The sequence below is a fragment of the Xenopus laevis genome, chromosome 2S (assembly GCF_017654675.1).
Source record: "Xenopus laevis strain J_2021 chromosome 2S, Xenopus_laevis_v10.1, whole genome shotgun sequence".
NCBI classification, from domain to species: domain Eukaryota; kingdom Metazoa; phylum Chordata; class Amphibia; order Anura; family Pipidae; genus Xenopus; species Xenopus laevis.
In genome coordinates this window covers 9,792,329-9,814,574 of record NC_054374.1, presented here as the reverse complement: position 1 = coordinate 9,814,574, position 22,246 = coordinate 9,792,329, and the positions used below count along the sequence as shown (strand labels likewise).

Below are 22,246 nucleotides of genomic sequence, written 5' to 3'. Positions count from 1 at the left end.
GTTTTGGGTAACCGGGTTTTCCCCCTACATTTTCTAACACACGGAACATTCATTATACAGTGGGCTCATGTGTAGGGCAATATAACAACTCTATTTTATTTTATTAAGGTTCCCTGGACTTGTGTAATGTAATGTATTTGCTGCAAAATATACGTCCATTCAACTTTATCATTTCCCGCTGTATGAAAATTAACCTGAGCGAAGACCTCTAACGAAGTTGCGCTAGGCATAATTGAACGCTAGCTCATCTTCACTTTGATTGCTGAAGTAACACTAGCGAAAATTCACCAGTGTTCGGCGCCCTGGACGCAACTTGGCTTTTTAGTAAATTTGTGTTTTCTGAGCAAATTTTCGTCTGTTCCATAATTTTGTCATACAATTGTAAGCAATAAAATCGCACAAAACGAACTGTAACATTTTCACTAGATGAAAAGGAAAACAATGTCTGGTTAAAATTGACTTTATGGAAGATCGCTTCCCTTTATTTTTGAGCTTTCTAGATAATGGGTTCCTGGATAACAGTTCTCATTCCTGTAGTAAAATGGTCAGTTCAACTGTACCTCTCATGCTGTGTACTCTGTGGTTGCACAAGTAGGGAGCCAGCAATGTGGATATGAACCCTGTTTGTTACTAATAACTACTATCATTTAAATCTCTCCTGCAACTGTCATTTACAAAAATCTAGAGATGCACCAAATCCACTATTTTGGATTCGGAACGAACCCCCGAATCCTTTCCGAAAGATTTGGCCGAATATCCGAATCGTAATTTGCTTCCTTGTTTTGTGACAAAAAGTCATGCAATTTAACTCCCCCCTCATTTAAATATGCAAATTAGGATTCGGATTTGGGCACAAGGATTTGGCAGAATCCGAATCCTGCTGAAAAAGCCTGAATCCTAAACCGAATCCTGGATTCGGTGCATCCCAACAAAAATCCGATATTTTTTAAAATGTCTTATTTCCTGTTGAAATGGCTTGTGCTTAAAGCAATGCACACCTTTATCAAACACTTTTTGGGGTTTGTTTTCTAGGTTCTCAGCTGGTGGAATAGAGATGATAAGTTGGGTGATGCTGATCCAACCATCAAAATGGGCTTGGGTGCTTCAGCTAGGTCGACTCTGTAATTGTGATTTTCTGCACATTTTCACATAACGTTTCCGCTTCCGTCTCGTCTTTGCCGTTTTCTGAACTCTCTAGAGAAATGTAGCACCCGGAGTCCCTTGGAAAGTCATTTATATCATATTTATTTGTAGGATTGCCGGGGCTCAGCGTCAGGGGAACGGATTCATTTTCAAGCTCTTGATCGTCTGTCAAACAAAAATCATTTGTTTTATCAAATCTGGAGTTCGAATGATTAAAAAAGAGCAGGTTCTCTTTATGCCGGAGTAATAAACAAAACTGACTTTACGAATGTATCAATCAGGTAATACTCTGAATTTGACCTGTGGCTGTCACAATGCAGCTTTGGGATTTTGGAGAGGTTGCGTTATACTTTGTGATATACTTTATGCTACGAGACATTACCAGACACAGACATACTAGGAAACTCTCATAGACTCTGATCAATAGTAAAGAACATCTTCATCCCAGTCATTGGAAATCTGAGATCCCACCATCCCTAATGCTTGTCAGACACAGGTTCCTGGATAGTCTAATATAGATAGAAAATTGCCTACAGACTGGAAAATGTTCTGCTTGATGATGAACAGCTAAGTAGAACTGTAGTTCTGCAATACTTATAGTACTGCCCACTGAAGTTTGTTATATGTAGCTGCGTGATAGAGGACATCAAGGGGGTTATTTACGAAACTCTGAATGCCAAAATCACGAAAATTTTTAGATTTTTTTATCTAAAATCTGACTTTTAAAACATCACAGATTTTTCAGAATTTATTAAACCCCGAGGATGGAAAAGTCGGAATCAGAAAATCCGGCATCTCAGACCTGTCGAGGTTGCATATAAGTCAATGGGAGAAGTCCCAATGATTTTTTGATCTGCTCTGGGTTTTTGTGCAATACCCCGAAGTTTTCAGGAAAAATAAGCCCAAAAAACCTGTGCGGATTTGGTTGGAGTTTTTTTCAGAAAATATTGAGACAAATTCAGACTTTGATAAATAACCCCCATGGTCATAACTGTGCCTCTTTGCTAACATGGAGCCTTGGTTAGGTACAAGAGGATCACGGGCTGCCAAAAAAGAGCAAGTGACTGGGGTTTCCTGGGGCTACATGAAATAAAATACTCGGGTCTAGCTAAAGCTTTACTTGCCCTTTAAAACTGGACTGGCATACATTGTGGGGTTATTTATTAAAGTTCAAATGCTAAAAACGCAAAGAATTCAAGTTTTAGTGAGGAAAAAAATCAAATTTTTAGAGATTTATTATACCCCAAAGCTGCAAAAAGTCTATATCAGAAAATACTCCTACTTCAACCTGTCGAGGTCCTGTAGAAGTCAATTTGTAATTTGTCTGCACTGGGTTTTGTATGATAATCGGGAACATGTTGGGCTTTTCAGACAATTTCACGAGAAATTCAAACTTTTTGGGCATTAAATCCAAGAAAATTAGATTTTTTGTTCTCGACAATCTGAAAAATCGGTGTTTTTTCCCGATCTAATTTTTCAAGTTTTTTTTTTATTCATAAATAACGGCAAATTTTGGATTCTAGTGTGTTTACACTTTTTTTATTTAAAAAAAATATGGATTTTGATTTAAAAAAAAAAAACCCTAACAGTGGGTTTTGGGGAATTCAATTTTTATTGATAAATAAAGGCAAATTGTGGATTCTAGTTTGGTTAGACCTTTTTTTTTTTTTAATTGGAAAAATACGGATTTTGATAAAAAAAAAAACCTTACAATGTATATTGGGGAATAACATTTTTATTGATAAATAAGGGCAAATTGTGAATTCTAGTTTGGTTAGAGTTTTTTTATTTAAAAAATCTGCAAAATACAGATTTTGATACAAAAAAACCCTTACAGTGTATATTGGGGAATGAAATTTGTATTGATAAATAATGGCAAATTTTCGATTCTAGTTTGGTTAGACTTTTTTTTATTTAAAAAATCTGAAAAATATGGATTTTGATAAAAAACAAACAAACCCTTAAAGTGTATATTGTGGAATAATATTAATTATGCTAAAATTCAGTTGTTAATTAAGATTATTATAAGCTGTTGAGCAACATGATGCTAATCAAAGTCATTCTGTTCATGGGTAGGATCTTAAATCCGTAAAGTTAATGGCAAACAAGGCTGTTTATACCGGCGTTTTGCTTCGAGAAATAATCATCTCACTACACGACATTCCATTTTCCTGTTTGTTATTATTGCCCCTGTTTCCCCTTTGCTCGAGTGTCTGAAGGTGGTAGAATTGACATGTTACACATTGGGAGGCTCTTCAACTTCCACTTTTAGATTCTAAATCTCCAGCCGTAATCCTATAAATCTTTCTAATACCTCTTGCTTTGTACTTGTTATTCCCCTCTGGGGGATTTGTGCAGCACCTGTGATACACTGGCCTTTACACCATTAAACTGCTTTATGTTTTCAAAGTCAAGGCTCTAGTTTTGCTTTTTGAAACGTATAAAACTCCTAAAGCTTGCATTAGCTCAAGTAACCCACAGCAACCAATCAAATGGCTGCTTTCAAGAAGGTATCCATTACCTTCTCCCTGCTAATTGGTTGCTATGGATTACTAGTAGCGATGGGCAAATTTGGGGCGTTTCTCCAAAAAAATTTCAGGAAAATTGCAAAACGGAGAAAAATTCATGAAACGGCGCTGGCGTCTCGTTCTTTACGCCGGCCTCCATTTTTGAGGCCGGCGTCCGTTTTTTGATGCCGGCGTCCGTTTTTTGGGAAATTGCGCCAGCATCCAAAAAACGGACGAATAAATTCGTCTGGCACGAATTCGCAGCGAATTCCCATGTTTTGCCACCGGCGAATAAATGTGCAAATCTCCTGAGAAATTGCCTAATTTTTAACATGATTTTTTTAATAAAAACTAGCTTTTTTAGATATCATTAAAGTTATGGGATATTTTTTTCATTTTTGTGGTGTCCAATCACAAGCGAGCTGAACGCAGGTGCGTGAGACAAGGGTGCGTCAGACGCGAGTGCCCCGGAAGCACCTTTCCCTGGGGTGAGTACAGGGCTAGAGGCCAAGTTTGTTAGGTGAGACAAATTGGGGGTCATTTATCAACACTGGGCAAATTTGCCCATGGGCAGTATCCCATGGCAACCAATCAAATTGCTGCATTCAATGTTCTACTGGCAGCTGGCTTCAAAAAGCTAATCCCTGATTGGTTGCTATAGGTAACTGCCCATGAGCAAATTTGCCCAGTGTAGATAAATGAGCCCCAATGAGAGGAAACTTACTTTCACAGTCTTGTAAGTTTTCAATAGCAGCCAGAAGCCTCGCCCTTTCCTCTGAACTCGTGATGTTAAGCTCATGCAGATGACTTTCCTTCAGCTCTTTAAGGTCTTCCAGCTTTTCATAACCATTAAGCAGTAGGCTTGATATGTAATCCTGTGAAATAAATAGATAGAATGGCATTTTGTCAAAATATTAGTATATGTAATACTGGTTATGGGGGTATATGTAAAATTCTTGTTTTTTTGTATAAAAAAACTAATTTTTAGTGGAAAAAAAACATGGATTTTTTGGAATTGATTATTCCACCAAGGATGGAAAAAGTCATAATCCGAAAAATCCGGCATCTCCTGCCGAGGTAGCATATAAATCAGATTTTTTGATCTGGGCTGTTTTTCGTGCAATAATGCAAAGGTTGCCAATTTGTACGATCCGTTTTTGTAGCGCTGTTGTAACAAAATTCATTCATATTAACAGCAAATCATGTATTCCTTAATATCTTGGAATTAGAAAAATAATATGAATGTATATTGCAAAATTGCATTGAATAGCCCCCTCATCAATTTTACATTCTCTTATTTTTAAGGTTTACTTATCCATTATTTGTTACTCAACAGCCTTTGGCTTTACTCGCATTGAAACCATCTTCACCGGCCGGGGTACTCTATGAAAGACTCTCCCACTTTATCATTTATAAACATATTGTTGTTCTGCTTGTGACTTATTGCAAGTTACCTGCAGATTTAGCCTTTCCATAAGTTCTTGTAAAGTCTTAGGCTTTGGTCTTTTGCTTTTCCTTCTTGCTTTTATCCTTCGAGGTGGTATTTCCTCTTCAGAGAATACGTCGACATAGATAAATTTGAAATTGCCCACCTTATTGTGCAGCATGCCGGTCCATATCCCCACTGGGGTTTTACAGATTATGTCTATAATGTCACCTTTCTGGGAAAAAAATTAATTAAAGCACTAGTTATTTTTATTTTTCATATGTAAATGGTAAGTGACCTAGTAATTGGCCACTGACTGCTCCATCATGCCCCAACTGCTTTAACTAGGCAGCTCCATGTTTGTATATACAGGTATAGGATCCGTTATCCCAAAACCCATTATTCAGAAAGCTCTGAATTACCTACAGTATATATATATATATATATATATGCCAACCTAATGGGAAAAAGCCTTGATGGGACCAAAAACGTCATGTAATGGCGACTTACCCTGGGGGTCTAGCAGGCCGGCGGGAACGCCCACCTGGCCGGTCTTCTCCGGCTGATTCGCCGGTCAACTAAGGGGCGCGCGGCGCGTCTCTGCTCTTTTATAAGCGCAGGCGTGCTGACGTCTGACATCAGCGTGCAATGGCGCGAAGCCTTATGCCTGGTGTTTTTTCTGGTATTGGGTGCCGACTGTGACACGTCACTTTGGCTGTACATGAATTTTTTAATACATTTTTAATACATTTATCTGGAAGAAAACCTATCTCCAATATACTTTAATTAAAAATGTGTACTGTTTTTATAAGAAACTTGTCTGTATGCAGTGAAATTTTCCCTTCATTTACTGCTGTGGATAGAAATTATCAGACGGTCCCTAACTGCTCTGCAGGGAAACAATCATACTTATGAACAGCAGGGGGAGCCCCCGCCTTACTTCCCAGCCATGCAGAACTCAAGCAGCTTTGTTTGTTTCCCTGTAGAGTAGTCAGCAACTGTGTAGAGATTTGTATTGGATTTTATTTTTGCCTTTACATCCCCTTTACTGTTTCCAACTCCAGCTGCAGGGACAAAGATCATGGAGCCAGATTTAAACAGATAATTCAAAAATTCTATTTGAGGATTATTTTGCTGCAGCCACTGGTTCTGCAGAGTTGGAGAAAGTTTGTATTAAACAATACAAAAACTATAAAATCCACATTAGATTACATGACAACACAGGACCCAGTGCAGTCTGTATATTCTGATTATTAATCAGTCTTGATTTGTATTGATTGTATCGGCTTCTGGCAGATATTATTTGACTTGATAATTTATGACGATCCCTACACTGAGCATGTGCACAGTCTTGATCTTGCAAAGATGTTTAATAAAATTACAAGATGGTGACCCCCTGTGGCCAACTTTGAAAGCATAAATCATTTGTTTGATTAGGCTTGTGGTGCAGTAAGATCATGTTTATGTTTAGTATACAAAATACAGCATTTCTAGCCTTATTCTATTTTAGACTTTACTTCCCCTTTAAGTCTGCTAAAAATAAGCATTTAATAAACCCATATGGATTGCTTTCCCACCATTAATAATTCATTATTTCTTAGTTGGGATCAAGTACAAGGTACTGTTTTACTATTACAGAAAAAAGGAAATATGTTTTAACATTTTTTAATTATAAAATGGAGTTTATATGAGACAACCTTCCCATAATTCGGAGCTCTCTGGATAACAGGTTTCTAGATAACGGATCCTAGGTCTCTATTGTTAACAGAAATTGTCCAAAGTTTTAACAAATGTACTGTCTAACCTTAATTTTCAATGAATCTGCATCATAAGGGCTTGGGGTGAAGTCAGTGTGAACTTTTGCTCTTCCACAGAAAGGTCCATTGTAAGAAATGTCTTCATCTAGTCTTAGACTGTCTCTGTTGGTGCCATCGGAGCAGCTGGTTACACCACCTATGAAACGGGTGATATTCATTAATGCTTTTTTTCTGCCTGTTCATATGTTCTTAATGAACAAGTTCTGTCCTTTTACACATCCGTTCTTTTGAATAGTTCTCATGAAATAAATCTAATTTGTTGCATTAAATGAATTAGGGAAAAAAGAATGATTAACATTAAATTGTCATTGAATGAAACTTGTTAAGGAACAATAGGTGAGAAAAGTTATCTCGTGGTTAATCACGTGAAAACTCATGGATGAGATTCAATTTGAGGAGAAAAAAACTTTCTCCAAATTCACTTCCAGCTTTTTCACTTGATAAACAGTGAGATATGTTTTTTCTGAATTGAACTGAACCTCGTCCATGACTTTTTACGTGATAAATCTTTTTTCTCACTGAATTGATTCTGGTCCATTATTGGAGTTTTATATAAACACCTAACTCACATCTTAGAAGCACATTGGAAAAAAAGGCATTAATAATTTTGGGGGGAATTCACAAAAGTGGTGGTAGGCGCCTGCGCCTATAAAAGAGCAGAGACGCGGCGCGCGCGCCCTTAGTTGACCGGCGTATCGGCCGGAGAAGACCGGCGTGGCGTCCCCGCTGGCCTGCTAGACCCCCAGGGTAAGTCACCATTACATGACGTTTTTTTACATGACCATTACATGACCATCGGGTTGGTATATATATATATATATATATATATATATATATATATATATATATATATATATATATATATATATATATATATATATATATATATATATATATACTGTAGGTAATTCAGTATATAGTGATGGTAAACTAGAGTAAAATACTTTCTCCATATTCACAAATAGAAATCCGCCTAAATTCCAACTCAACTGCCACTTTTGATATTTTAGTGAAGGACAGTTTACAGATTGTGATGGGCGAATTTATTCCGATGCCATCGACAGATTACCGCATGCCCATTGACTTTAATGCAATTGGATAAAATAGGCGCGCGTCAAATTGCCGCTGACACGCGTTTCGCTAATTTTTTTCTGTTTTGCGCATTTCGCAGGCAATTCGCAAATCCTCCAACGAAGGGAATCTGGACAAATTCGCCCATCACTATTTACAGACACTTTTATGAAAGTTCGCCCATCACTGAAAGCTCAGTGAAGCTCTTCCCCATGTGTCAATTCAACTCTAAAATACTTTGCTCTGCTTTGGTTCAGCCAATCTTCACTTCACACCTCTTGTCGGTGCCTCATTGGGGAATTATTATCATATTAATAGGGATTAGCATTTTATAGTCAGTCACAAATTTCTATCTAACCCTATAAATGTAAAATCCTCATTAACAAAACAATTAAAACACTGATTACACAAAAAAGTCTATTTTATACAATTTAATATGAAAAAAGTTTTTAAATCACCCTGCGTTATTTTACTAGCTTTAGCTTGATGAATGGGGCAATATCAGCAATTTTAGTGAAAATATTATCTAAAGGAAAAGTAAAGTCATTTTTTTTAGTTTCAGCAGCAATTAGACACTTGACTTAAGATAATAAAACATATTTCTGATACAAATCCCTATATTATGCAATATAACATTTCTAGTATTAAGACCCTGGTATCTTGAAGTGGAATTACACAAACATGTAGGCAGATTTAAAAAAAACTCAGGTTATCCTGAAAAAAAATATGTATAATATTCCTAGGCAAAATAAACCCCCTCCCCAAAAAATTCCAATTTGATGGCTGACTGACAGGCGTAGTAAGAGCTAAAGACAAATTCAGAAAAAAAATTCTTTAAAATGTCATGCAAGAGACAAAATCTGAAAACTGTCTGTTTAAAAGACAATTTACAAAAGTGGAGATAGAGGTTTTTGAATTTAGTGGGAAATCCAACACTTTTATCTCCACTTTTATTTTGTCTCAATATCACTACTCTTCTGAATTCCCCCATTTCAGTTCGTTTTAATTGGCTATTTTTAATCTTGATGATGTGACTGTATCGTACCTTTATGTAGATAGCGGGAATACTGCGGCAAAAAGTATATTGACACCTGCTTGTCCAACATCTCATGACAAAACTAAGGATATAAATTTGTCATCTTTGCTCTTAAAGGCATTCACCTTTGAATGAAATTTTAGGATGATCTAGACAGTGATATTCTGAGACAATTGGATTTCTATTTTATTTTATTTTTTGTGGTTTTTGAATTATTTAGCTTTTTATTCAGCAGTTCTCCAGTTTGCAATTTCAGCAGTCTGGTTGCTAGGGTCTAAGAGAGTGTAATATGCATAGGAGAGGCCTGAATAGAAAGATGAAGCCATAAGAAGTAGCAATAACAATACATGTGTAGTCTTACAGAGCATTTGTTTCTTAGATAAGGTCAGTGGCCCCCATTTGAAAGCTGGAAAGAGTCAGAAGAAGAAGGCAATGAATTGAAAAAAAAAACTATAAAAATAAACAATGAAGATCAATTGAAAGTTTCTTAGAACTGGCCACTCTAAAAGTTAATTAAATTTAACGCAGCCTTTACCCTCTACTCCAGGAGTGCCCATACTTTACTAATGTGAGGTCTACTTTAAGTGATGTTGTCCCATTATGATCTACATCCATAAAACATTGTTAGCATTCTGTTCCATGAAAATATTACATAAATATTATATTGATTTCTAAGAGAATTTATATTGCTATATTTTAACAAACAACTATTTCTTATGTAACCTTAACATTAAAAAATATCTGGATGAAAAGAATAAAACAGGAGGGTGATTTAGAGAAGGTGTTTGTTAATGTCTACTGTTAGACCCCGATCTACTTTTTGGGCACCCCTGCTCTACTCTATTGGGAAGGCTTTCAACTAGATGTTGGAACATAGTTGATGGGATTTCCTTCCATACATACTTAAAGGGGAAGGAAACCTAGTTGGCGCAAAAACCCTCCCCCCCTCCCGTGTGTTGCCCACCCTCCCTCCTCCCCCCTGGCCTACTTGTCCCGCTGGGCAAATGCCCCTAACTTGTTACTTACCCTTCTGCGCAGGTCCAGTCCAGGGAGTTCACCGACGACATCTTCTTCCACACGATCTTCTTCCTGCTTTGACCGGCGCATGCGCAGTAGGAGCATTTCGCCGGTACGATCTACTGCGCATGCGCCAAAAGTCACAAAGTGAAATAGGAAAACTTTGTGACTTTTGGCGCATGCGCAGTAGATCCGTACCGGCGAATTGCTCCTACTGCGCATGCACCAAAACGCCGTTCAAAGCAGGAAAAAGATCACGTGGAAGAAGATGTCGTCTGTGAACTCCCTGGACTGGACCTGCGCAGTAGGGTAAGTAACAAGTTAGGGGCATTTGCCCAACGGGACGGGTAGGCCAGGGGGGAGGACGGGCAACACACAGGAGGGGGGGAGGGTTTTTGCGCCGACTAGGTTTCCTTCCCCTTTAAGTGGTTGGGCAATCAGGCCTGGATCACATTGGACACAGGTTTTTAGGTGGGTTGAGGTCAGGGTTATGTGCGGGTCAGTCAAGGTCTTTGATGATCATCTCTGCAAAACTATTCGGGGATTATTATGCCACTGAAACAGTAAAGGGCTTCCCCAAACTATTACCACAAAGTAGGTGGCATGCACTTGTCAAGAATGTCATTATATGATGTTCTGGCACCTGTGTTGGCAATGATAGATGTGGAATAAATCGCCAATTACAATAATTAGAAGGGGTGTCCACATACTTTTGGCCATACTGTGCATTGTGGGGCAGCCAATAGATATATTCTGATCCTGGAAGAGTATCAAGAGGTGCAAGTTGCCATCTGTTTGCTCATAATAAGTAATTTCTAGGATAGAATAAAGTGCTAATGTATCAGAGAGAGACTTACACAAAGGCAGTCCCTGAAAGCATTTTTATGGAGACTTACTGGATGAACTCTGACCACTATTGAGACTGTAGAGACTTTCCACAGATTCACTCGCTTTTAGAGACACTTTCTCCGTAGGGAATCCGCCTTCAGGGTCACTGTCTCGGTGAGAATAAAACTCTTCAGTGTCGTCCTGCCAAACAACAAAATCTATGGTTAGGAGTTAAGAAGTCGCAAAAAAGTGATTTATTTTTCAAAGTCGGCAAAAACATGGCCTTGATGAGTAAGATCCATTTAATTGAATCCAGAGGGATATTAAAGTATAATACAGATTTTTAAGCAAAATACATGGCGAAAATAACTCTTTCCATACAACTACCCAACTTGCTCTATTGTATTGCTTAAAGCTGGGGAAGCAAAACTGTTGTTCATGGGAAGGCATTCCCCCCTATCCATTTCCTTAAAGGACAAGGAAAGTTAAACTAAATTAGTAGTTAGAAATGTTGTACATTATGCTTTGTGTTTCTGTACCAGCCCAAGGCAACCACAGCCCTTTAGCAGTAAAGATCTGTGTCTCCAAAGATGCCCCAGTAGCTCCCCATCTTCTTTTCTGCTGATTCACTGCACATGCTCTGTGCTGCTGTCACTTACTGAGCTTAGGGAGCCACTCACAATATACAGTACACATAGAATGGAAATGTCACAATATAAGGCTGATTAGTAATTAATACAGATAATTACTACATGGCAGCACAGAAACCAGTGCAATTAGCATCAGAATTGAATAATCAGCAAACCTGTAGCATCAGCTTATATTACAGCCAGGGAAGCTCATTTTCTGCTGGATAATTAGTGACGAGCCCTAAGCTTAGCTTCTCAACAGCCAATCAGAGCCCACTGAGCATGTGAGTGTCACAGACACTTTCCAAGATGGTGACCCCCTGTGACAAGTTTGAAGTCCTGGATCATTGCTGCTATTGACAAGCTGAAACTTTAGCCTCGTGCAATAAATTCACTATAGAAAATATGGCATTTTTAGCCCTGTTAATTTTTAGGGTTTAGTTCTCCTTTAAAGGAGAAGGAAAGCTACTGAGGCAGTTTATTACAACCGTGTAAGCTAGAATGCTATATTTATTCTATAGAATGATGAACCGTACCTGAGTAAACAGCTCTAGAAACTCTCTCTGTTAGTTTAGGATAGCAGCTGCCATATTAGCTTGGTGTGACTTTCTGCCCGAGTCTCTCTCTGCTCACTCATAGCTCTGGAGCTTTCAGCAAGGAGGGGAGGAGGGAGAATGGGAGAGGTAGAGAGGAGCAAACTGAGCATGCTCAAGCCCTAGCCCTGGAGGTTTAAGATGAAAACAGGAAGTCTGATACAGAAGCCCATGAGTACACAATAGAAGGAAAGAAATGCTGTGTTCCTTTTGACAGAGGACTCAGAGCAGCATTACTTTGAAGGTTTACTGGTGTATTTATATAGACCTTTATGATAAAGCTTACTTACTTTTAGCCTTTCCTTCTCCTTTAACCAGTGATACCGATGCTGTTCTCTGCTCTCCTTGAGACAAATTTTTATGTTGCACAAGGTGCAGAACACACTCTGATCTCTATATGAAGTTTTTTTGCGTTAGTGCTTCCACTTCTGTGATGCTCCTTCATTAACCCAAGGTCAGAGACACTTGTATTAAGTCAGACTCCAGACTAACGAGCAGTAACATCCAGTGTTGAGAAAGATTATTGCAAAACATACGTCGATTGGCAATAACACCCCAGTTGTGAAAGGGGATTGAATTAGTGTCGCACTGTGTGGGCTAATGATTGTGGCTAGAAGTTGTCAGGAAGGGATCACCGCCTCTAGCACAGGTTAGGGCCTTACGATGATTATGGATTGAGAAGGAAATGAATGTTTGTTTTTTAAACCGCACCTTTGTGTATCTGTTATTACTTTTTATGGTTTTGATAGAATGAATTAAAGGTTATGTCTTAATTTGGTTAACTCCAAGTCTCTGCCTCTGGGGAGATGTAAGAAAGAAAATTGTGTGCTATCTAAAAAAATGTGTTTCTTGTTTTCTTTTATTCATTTATTTACTAACATAGGAGCCAGCCGTTTTCCACCCCCAGCATCCAAGTTTTCCACCCCCAGCGGACTAAATTCTTGTTTGTCTGGGTCAGAGACACTTAAGTTGGCCATACACTAACCGATATAATCGTATGTATTTGCGCCATTTCACAGAAAAATTTGCGAAACTTGAGAAACGGAGAAAAATTTGTGAAACGGCGCCGGCCTCTCGTTTTTGCCGCCGGCGTCCATTTTTTTTGGATGAAAATGTGTCCATTTTTTTGACGCCGGTGAATTTTCGCAGCTATTTTGCGAATTTATTTGCTGGCGGCGAATCGCGCAAATTCGCCCATCACTAGTCCCTTTGTCTGTTCCACATCTCCTGCATAAATCATCAGGAAACAGTCCCATTTGTTTCAATTTCACAGGAGTCCACCTGGACAGTAATTTAAATGATTATTCTTGGTATTTGTTACTGATTGAACAAGAGTTTGTTTGAAAGAAAAAGTCCCATTCAGAACTAATAAATGTAGGGGAACCCCTCTTAATTCTTTGGAGTTTTGTTTATCATTGGCTGAGCTTTCAAAGTAGCAACTTCCATTTAATATATAACTTGCCTTATGGAAATAGTAGTATTTCAGCAGTGACATAAAGTTCATTGGATTAACAGAAAAAATGTAATATGCATCATAATAAAATTAGACCGGTGCATAAATTTGGGCACCCCAACAGAGATATTACATCAATACTTAGTTGAGCCATTTGCAAATGTAACAGCCTCTAGACTCCTCCTATAGCCTTTGAGGAGTGTCTGGATTCTGGATGTGGGTATTATTGACCATTCGTCCATACAAAATCTCTCCAGTTCAGTTAAATTTGATGGCTGCCGAGCATGGACAGTCTGCTTCAAATCATCCCTTAGATTTTTGATGACAACATTTGACAGTCGGTAGCAGGTGTTATTCTTGGAATGCAGTGTTCTTCTTCCGCCATTCAAATCGCTGTCCTCCGCATATGCCGCTCCTGTATTTTTCTTGGCCTGCCAGACCTGGGTTTTACAGCAACTGTGCCTGTGGCCTTCCATTTCCTGATTCCATTCCTTACAGTTGGAACTGACAGTTTAAACCTCTGAGATGCTTTTTGTAGCCTTCCCCTAAACCATGATACTGAACAATCTTTGTTTTCAGATCTTTTGAGAGTTGCTTTGAGGATCCCATGCTGTCACTCTTCAGAGGAGAGTCAAACAGAAGCACAACTTGCAATTGGTCACCTTAAATACCTTTTCTCATGATTGGACACACCTACCTATAAAGTTCAAGGCTTAATGAGCTAATCCAACCAATTTGGTGTTGCCAGTAATCAGTATTGATCAGTTACATGCATTCAAAATTACAAGGGTGCCCACATTTTTGCACAGCCAGTTTTTCATATTTGATTTAATTTAATCCTGCTTCACTAAAAATCTTTGGTCAGAAAACTCCCCAGTACTCAGATGTTCCTGGGAAACGAAAGACATACCACTGTTATCTTTTTTGTGGAGTAAATTATTATGCAGGCTGAGAGGGGTTCCCAAACTTTTTCATAAGGCTGTATCTGACGATTCAGCTCTACACGTGTGTATTGAAATGAACGATCTTTCTTGTAAAGATCTTTTCCAGGAAAGATCATAATTGTGACGTCTATGGCCACCTTTACATGGATTTTTAATCCAGTTCCCAGATACACCCGATCTGTGCCACTATTTAGCACCTTTTTACTGCCCTTTTACCAGCATCCAGGGCAATAATACCCAAGTCTGGGTATATATAAAGTATAATTTTTGTTAATAAATGTGATTTAATAAAAATTCAGTTTAATGAAGAATATTCCACACGCCACCACCAGCCTTCAGATTTGATTACCTTCCATGAAGCGTTGCGTGGTTATAAACAATTATATTTGCGTTCCCAACTTTTTTCACATCTATATTTGTATTTTTTTTTTTTTTTTTTTTAACAATATCTTTTTTATTGTAGATTTGTTGTACAGTAAAGAAAACCTATATTTGTATTTTGATACTACTACTGTGACCAGCACACACTTGCTTTAAAAAAGAATTACCGTATCCTCTGAAAGAGCCTGGATATATTTCTTCCCCATCTTCTTCCTCATTGTCAGTGATATAGCCTTCATCTTCTTGCTCAGGCTCCCAGCATTGTTTGATGTTTTATCGTATTCTGTAGCGCCCCCTTCGCACAGACTCTCAGCCTCATTGGTCTGTAGAGTAAAGAAGAATTTTTGGAATGAAGCTCACTCAGTTGTAAAGGAGAAGATACATTAATGAGCCGCTTTTCACTCATTTCTCTGCAGGGCCATGTTTTTTTCAGAATAACTATTATAATATAGGCTTTTGTTCGTGGACAGTATAAAATAATTTTTATATAATAAAGTTAATATTATATACTGAAAAACGTATTTTTCCTTGTCCTTTTACCTTTATAATGATCTACTATGGGGCAGATTTACTAAAGGGCGAATTGTCGCTAGCGACCATTTTGCACCCATCGCTACACTTCGCCAGCCGCAAATGCTCTCAGATTACACCATTTCACTAAAATGCAGAGTTTCATTATGGGCGCCAAACACTGGCGACTTTTTGCTAGCGTTACCTCAGCAATTCGAGCATTTGATAGTGAAGATTGGCTAGCGTTCATTTCTGCCTAGTAGTGATGGGTGGATAAATTCGCAGCGAATTTCCGCTGGCAAATAAAGTCGTGAATCTCCCGTGCCAATTGCCGGTTTTCACAATTTTTTCGTGAAAAAGTTTGAATTGCTCGAATTTTTTGTGAAAACGTTCAAATTGCTCGATTTTTTTGTGAAAACGTTTGAATTGCTCGATTTTTTGTGTGAAAATGTTCGGATTGCTTGATTTTTTTGTGAAAACGTTCGAATTGATCAATTTTAGTGAAAACATTCGAATTGCTCGATTTGTTTCATGAAAACTTTCGAATTGCTCGATTTTTTTAGTGAAAACATTCGAATTGCTCAATATTTTTAGTGAAAACGTTCAAATTGCATGTTTTTTTGTGAAAACGTTCGAATTGCACGATTTTTTCATAAAAACGATTTTTTACGATTAACTTTTCGATTTCACAATTTTTGCCGAATTTTTCGGGATAAATTCACCCATCACTACTGCCTAGTGAAACCTGGCTAGGGATCTTGCACTCAGGTCAATTTGCATAGGGTGGGAAATTTAAAGTTGTATGGACGCCTTTATGTTTAATGTTGGTGCAAATACTTACAAATTACACTTTTTAAAACACATGTCCAGGGAACCTTAATAAAGACAATACAGTTGATATAATGCCCTACACATGAGCCCACTGTAAAATTAGGGGTATATTTATCAAAGAGTGAAGTTAATAGTGAAGTTCCGCCACTAGAGTGAAATTCCGCCACTTTCCATTCATTTCTATGGGATTTTTAAAGGCGTATTTATCAAAGGGTGAACTTTCACTTTCACCCATTGATAAATATGCCTTTCAAATCCCATAGAAATGAATGGTGAGCTGCGGAATTTCACTCTAGTGGCGGAACTTCACTCTTTGACAAATTTACCCCTTAATGTTTCATATGTTTGCAAATGTCTGGGGAAAACTGGTTACCCAAAAAAAAGTTCAAGTTAGGTCTTTTGCAGGCAATCAGGCTGAAAAAAGGAAAAGTCGCCAGCATTTTTTGGACTTTGATGCATTTTCAGCTCACAAAATATGATGTAAGTGACAGAAGATTGAGGAAGATGTAGCTGCTTTATTGCTCTTCGTCTGGTCTGAGGTGGCGACGGCAACTCTTGCTAAAAAGGTAACGTTCAGTAAAATCCGCAATTTGCGGAGTTACGACCATTCGCCAAAATGAAAAGTTGCCTGGTGATAGAGTGTGAATGACCGCTAGTTATAGTCTCTTTCGCTAGCGAATTGGTACCTGTGCCACCCTTCAGATCAGTAGGAATCTCTCTTAAATGAATCAAGTACAGTGTAGTGTTGACTTGGCTTTTCCACAGAAAGACTCTTCCTACGAGACATTTGTCCTTTCCCAAAGCAGATGTGTAAGCAGCACTAGAAAAGAATCCTTAGCCAGGCACTAACCTCATGTAAATGTTCCGGCTTTGATACAGAAGGTTTCCTGAAACGATCAAAGGATCCCAAACTGCTGGCGCGCTGAAACGAGAAGCATAAACCATATTAACTACGTTAATAATAGTAATAGTCAACTAGGTTTCAGACAGATACTGCCATTAAAGGTCACTGGAATTTGTCCGCTGGAGCAAAATGATCTGGTAAATCTGGTTCCATGTTTTGTGCCTGTAAATGGAATTTGCACAAGGCAGGAAGTTAAAGTACAATGGACGTATATGTTGCAGCAAATACATTACATTACACATGCCCGGGAAACCTTAAAGGGATACTGTCACAGGAAAACGCATCAGTTAATAGTGCTGCTCCAGCAGAATTCTGCACTGAAACCTGTTTTTCAAAAGAGCAAACAGATTTTTTTATATTTAATTTTGAAATCTGACATGGGGCTAGACATATTGTCAGTTTCCCACCTGCCCCCAGTCATGTGACTTATGCTCTGATAAACTTCAGTCACTCTTTACTGCTGTACTGCAAGTTGGAGTGATATCACCCCCCTCCTTTCCCCCCCCCCCCAGCAGCCTAACAACAGAACAATGGGAAGGTAACCAGATAGCAGCTCCCTAACCCAACATAAGAGCTGCCTGGCAGATAGTAGTTCCATCCTAAAGTTCAGGCACAAGTCACATGACTGGGGCAGCTGGGATACTATCAATATGTCTAGCCCCATGTCAGATTTCAAAATTAAATTTAAAAAAAATCTGCTCTTTTGAGAAATGGATTTCAGTGCAGAATTTTGCTGGAGCAGCACTATTAACTGATGTGTTTTGAAAAAAAACATGTTTTCCCATGACAGTATCCCTTCAATAAAATAAAGTTGTTATATTGCCCTACACATTAGCCCAGTGTATAGTTTATGTGCCAAACGTTAGGAAATGTATGGGGGAAGCCGGTTACCACAAAAAAATGTTATGCTCTATTGCAGCCTATCACCCTGATAAAAGGAAAAGACGCCAGCGTTAGTAAATCGCTGAAGTTCCGAAATGACAACGTTGCGCTGTCGAATTTTCACCAGCGTTAGTGACTTCATCCTTTAGTAAATTTGCCCCATCTCTTTCTGCTGTTCCTTACAAAGCATGAGGAGCATTTGATGTGTCAGCTCAGCAGCCATCAAGGCTTGGCAAGTGCCGCTAGCAATCGAAAGAAAAAACACAAATGCTGATGTTTTGGGATCAGATTCTGGATATAATATTATTTCACTGGTGTTTGGATTTAGGATGGAGAATAGTCCAGCTCTATTAGCAATGGCCTGTACAAAGCAAAAAAAGGCCACTGCTAGATTAACATGTTTGATGTATTTGATTTGTCCACTTAAAGGGATCCTGTCATCGGAAAACGTGTTTTTTTTTCAAAACGCATCAGTTAATAGTGCTACTCCAGCAGAATTCTGCACTGAAATCCATTTCTCAAAAGAGCAAACAGAATTCAATTTTGAAATTTGACATGGGGCTAGACATTTTGTCAATTTCCCAGCTGCCCCTGGTCATGTGACTTGCGCCTGCACTTTAGGAGAGAAATGCTTTCTGGCAGGCTGCTGTTTTTCCTTCTCAATGTAACTGAATGTGTCTCAGTGGGACATGGGTTTTTACTATTGAGTGTTGTTCTTAGATCTACCAGGCAGCTGTTATCTTGTGTTAGGGAGCTGCTATCTGGTTACCTTCCAATTGTTCTTTTGTTTGGCTGCTGGGGGGGAAAGGGAGGGGATGATATCACTCCAACTTGCAGTACAGCAGTAAAGAGTGATTGAAATTTATCAGAGCATAAGTCACATGAGTTGGAGTAGCTGGGAAATTGACAATATGTCTAGCCCCATGTTATATTTCAAAATTGAATATAAAAAAATCTGTTTGTTCTTTTGAGAAATGGATTTCAGTGCAGAATTCTGCTGGAGCAGCACTATTAACTGATTCATTTTGAGAAAAAAAAAAAAATGTTTTCCCATGACAGTATCCCTTTAATGATCAGAACAGAATCAGCCCTTGGCTCAGTTTTGATTCTACAAACCTCCCTCCAGCCAAGCTGTGCCATTAATTCACTGGCATGTGCCAGCTCAGCAAAGCAACGTAACATCAAAAAATTTAAAAAAAAATTGTCAGTGTACATTGAAAAAAAAAACACCAAGACAAATTAAATTTTAAAATCGCACAGTCTTTATTAAGAAATAACTTACTGAAACTCTGCTTGTGCTCCTCTTCAGAAAAGGTAATCGGGCGATCCATCGTGCGGAGGTCAATTTCTCCTCCCTGCCTTCCTTATAGGAGATAGCCAGGGAGGAGAAATCGAGCGCCGCATGATGGATTGTCGTCTTTTCTGAAGAGAAGCGGAGTTTCGGTAAATTATTACTTAATAAAGGCTTTGCGATTTTAAACTTTCATTTGTCTTGGTGTTTTGTTTTAGTTATTTTTTTTTAAAAAAAATTGAGCCTTTAAGGCTCCAAGCCTGCTCTTGTCTTTAAAAAGACATTTTTTCCAACATCATAAATCATCCAACCCTGTTGCATACTGCTTTAAACAATGAATTTGCTGTAATAAATTAAATATTTACTGCTTATGACTGTGAATTTTTTTTAGAGATACAATCACAATTTATTGATACAGTCATTATACAAGCACAGCAGGGGTCATTTACTGGGTTTTCCATAGTTTTGATCTTCGTACCTTAAGTCTACTAAAAAATCATTAAACATTATTATTTTAAAAAAAATTGAATTATTTGATTATAATGGTGTCTATAGGAGACAACATTTCCATAATTCGGAGCTTTCTGGATAACAGGTTTCCTGAATAACGGATCCCATACCTGTACCTATAATTGCTTTTAATCAGCTTCATCAAGGTCTGCCATACATTACAAACTTCAGGTACTACAGGTATGGGATCCATTATCCGGAAACCCGTTATCCAGAAAGCTCTGAATTACAGAAAGGCCGTCTCCCATAGACTCCATTTTATCCAAAGAATCCGGATTTTTAAAAATAATTTCCTATTTCGCTGTGATAATAAAAAAGTAGCTTGTACTTGATCCCAACTAAGATATAATTAATCCTTATTGGAAGCAAAAACAGCCTATTGGCTTTATTTAGGGGCATATTTATCAATCTTCGAAATTCGAATTCAAAAAGACCAACCAAAATGAAGTTGAAGGTTTTTTTTTGGTCGAATAGGTCCGTTTTCGATCGAATAGGTCCGTATTTGTCCGAATTCGAATCGCTCAAATCAAAGGAATAGCGCATTCGATTGAATTAGATTCAAAGTTTTTCCAGAAAAAAACTTTGATTTTTCAAAGTCCACCAATTGACCCAAATAGGTTCTAGGAGGTCCCCCTTAGGCTAAAACAGCAATTCGGCAGGTTTTAGATGGCGAATGGTTGAAGTCGAATTTTTAAGGAGACAGTACATGATAAATTTAGAGACTCAAATTTTTTTCAAATTCAAATTGAATTTGGACTATTCCCTAGTCGAGATACACAAAAATAGCTCGAAATTCAAATTTTTTTAATTCGAAAATTCACTTTGACCTTTGATAAATCTGCCCCTTAAGGTATGAAGATCCCAATTATGGAAAGATCTGTTATCCTGAAAGCCCCAGGTCCCGAGCCTTCTGGTCCCATTCATGTACATTTATATGTAAAGGGAAACTATTGAACTTGTATTCGCAAACCGACAAGCAGCCTGAAAATAATGCATGCTAATTTATAGAAGCAATTTTCAGGAATGTCCAAATGATAGGCATGCATATAAAGTATAAAATATGAATAATTATAAACATAATCTTTAATTTAAGGAAAACAAAGATGTTCCTTTATGAGAAAAGGCGAAGATAAAAGATGTATCTCTAACATGTTCTTTTCAGACATCTAACAAAGCTAATGACTTAATTTTTAGCTTCCATGGCAGTTAAAGAGCCGACAGTGAGTGAGTGTTAGCTCATGTGGCAAGTGTCTGCTCACAAAGACTTAAAGAAAACTTTCTATACTTCCCTCCTATTTTATTATTGTCCTACCTTTGGCTTCTGATATTTTTCTTTCTCTTTGTCCGAAACATTTGAAGTTTTTCTTTTCAGCATCGTACCCTAAACTGAAGCGTTCAGCCTGCTGCCCAGATAACGAGACTTTAATTCCGACGGCCGGAGCTTCCTCATTCGACTAGAGGATGTGACACAACTTGCTGCACATTGTTTCTTACAGCAGCCGTGTTGCAACAATCATTTCCCTGTTTTAGAACATACACCAAATAACAAGACTTTTTTACTTTTCCTCGACAGGGTTTAATGTCTCCAGAATACAATTCCCCTTCTAGGAGCCATTGCAAGTTCAGTAAAAGGATTCAAGATGCAATAGAGTGATGTAATAACCCCAATGATGTCACTGTAATCAATTAGGTAATATGTGTAAGTTCTACATGCTGCAACTCTATCATTTTATTCCGTTTATTAAAGGGGTTGTTCACCTTTGAGTTAACTGTTAGGGGCCGATTCATCAAGGGTCGAATATCGAGGGTTAATTAACCCTCGATATTCGACTAGGAATTAAAATCCTTCGACTTCGAATATCGAAGTCGAAGGATTTAGCGCAAATTCTGCGATCGTACGATCGAAGGATTATTCCTTCGATCGTTGGATTTAAATCCTTCGAATCGTTCGATTTGAAGGATTTAAATCCAACGATCGAAGGAATATCCTTCGATCAAAAAAACTTAGGAAAGCCTATGGGGACCTTCCCCATAGGCTAACATTGACTTCGGTAGCTTTTAGCTGCCGAACTAGGGGGTCGAATTTTTTTTTAAAGAGACAGTACTTCGACTATCGAATGGTCGGATAGTCGAACGATTTTTACTTCGAATCCTTCGATAGTCGTAGTCGAAGGTCGAAGTAGCCCATTCGATGGTCGAAGTAGCCCAAAAAAACTTTGAAATTCGAAGCTTTTTACCTTCGAATCCTTCACTCGAAGTTAATGAATCGGCCCCTTAGTATGATGTAGAGTGATGTTCTGAGACAATTTGCAATTGGTTTTCCTTTTTTTATTATTTGTGGGTTTTGAGTTATTTAGCCTTTTTATGCAACAACAATCCAGATTGCAATTTAAGACAACTAGTTACTAGGGTCCAAATTATCCTAGCAACCATGCCCTGATTTGAATAAGAGACTGGAATAGGGCTAAGAGAG

At 38.1% G+C, this 22,246-nt stretch overlaps 1 protein-coding gene across 1 annotated transcript; it reads right to left on the bottom strand.

Annotated features, from left to right (window-relative positions):
* Positions 1-349: 349 nt before the first annotated feature.
* samsn1.S (SAM domain, SH3 domain and nuclear localization signals 1 S homeolog) lies at positions 350-21,287 on the bottom strand. The gene is made up of 8 exons (XM_018248844.2): positions 21,086-21,287; positions 17,037-17,108; positions 15,013-15,168; positions 10,914-11,046; positions 6,881-7,029; positions 5,105-5,311; positions 4,375-4,525; positions 350-1,308 (listed from the first exon to the last, which is right to left on the bottom strand). The coding sequence occupies exons 1-8, from the start codon at positions 21,146-21,148 to the stop codon at positions 1,109-1,111; spliced, it is 1,131 nt and encodes a 376-aa protein (XP_018104333.1). The 5' UTR covers positions 21,149-21,287; the 3' UTR covers positions 350-1,108.
* Positions 21,288-22,246: the final 959 nt, after the last annotated feature.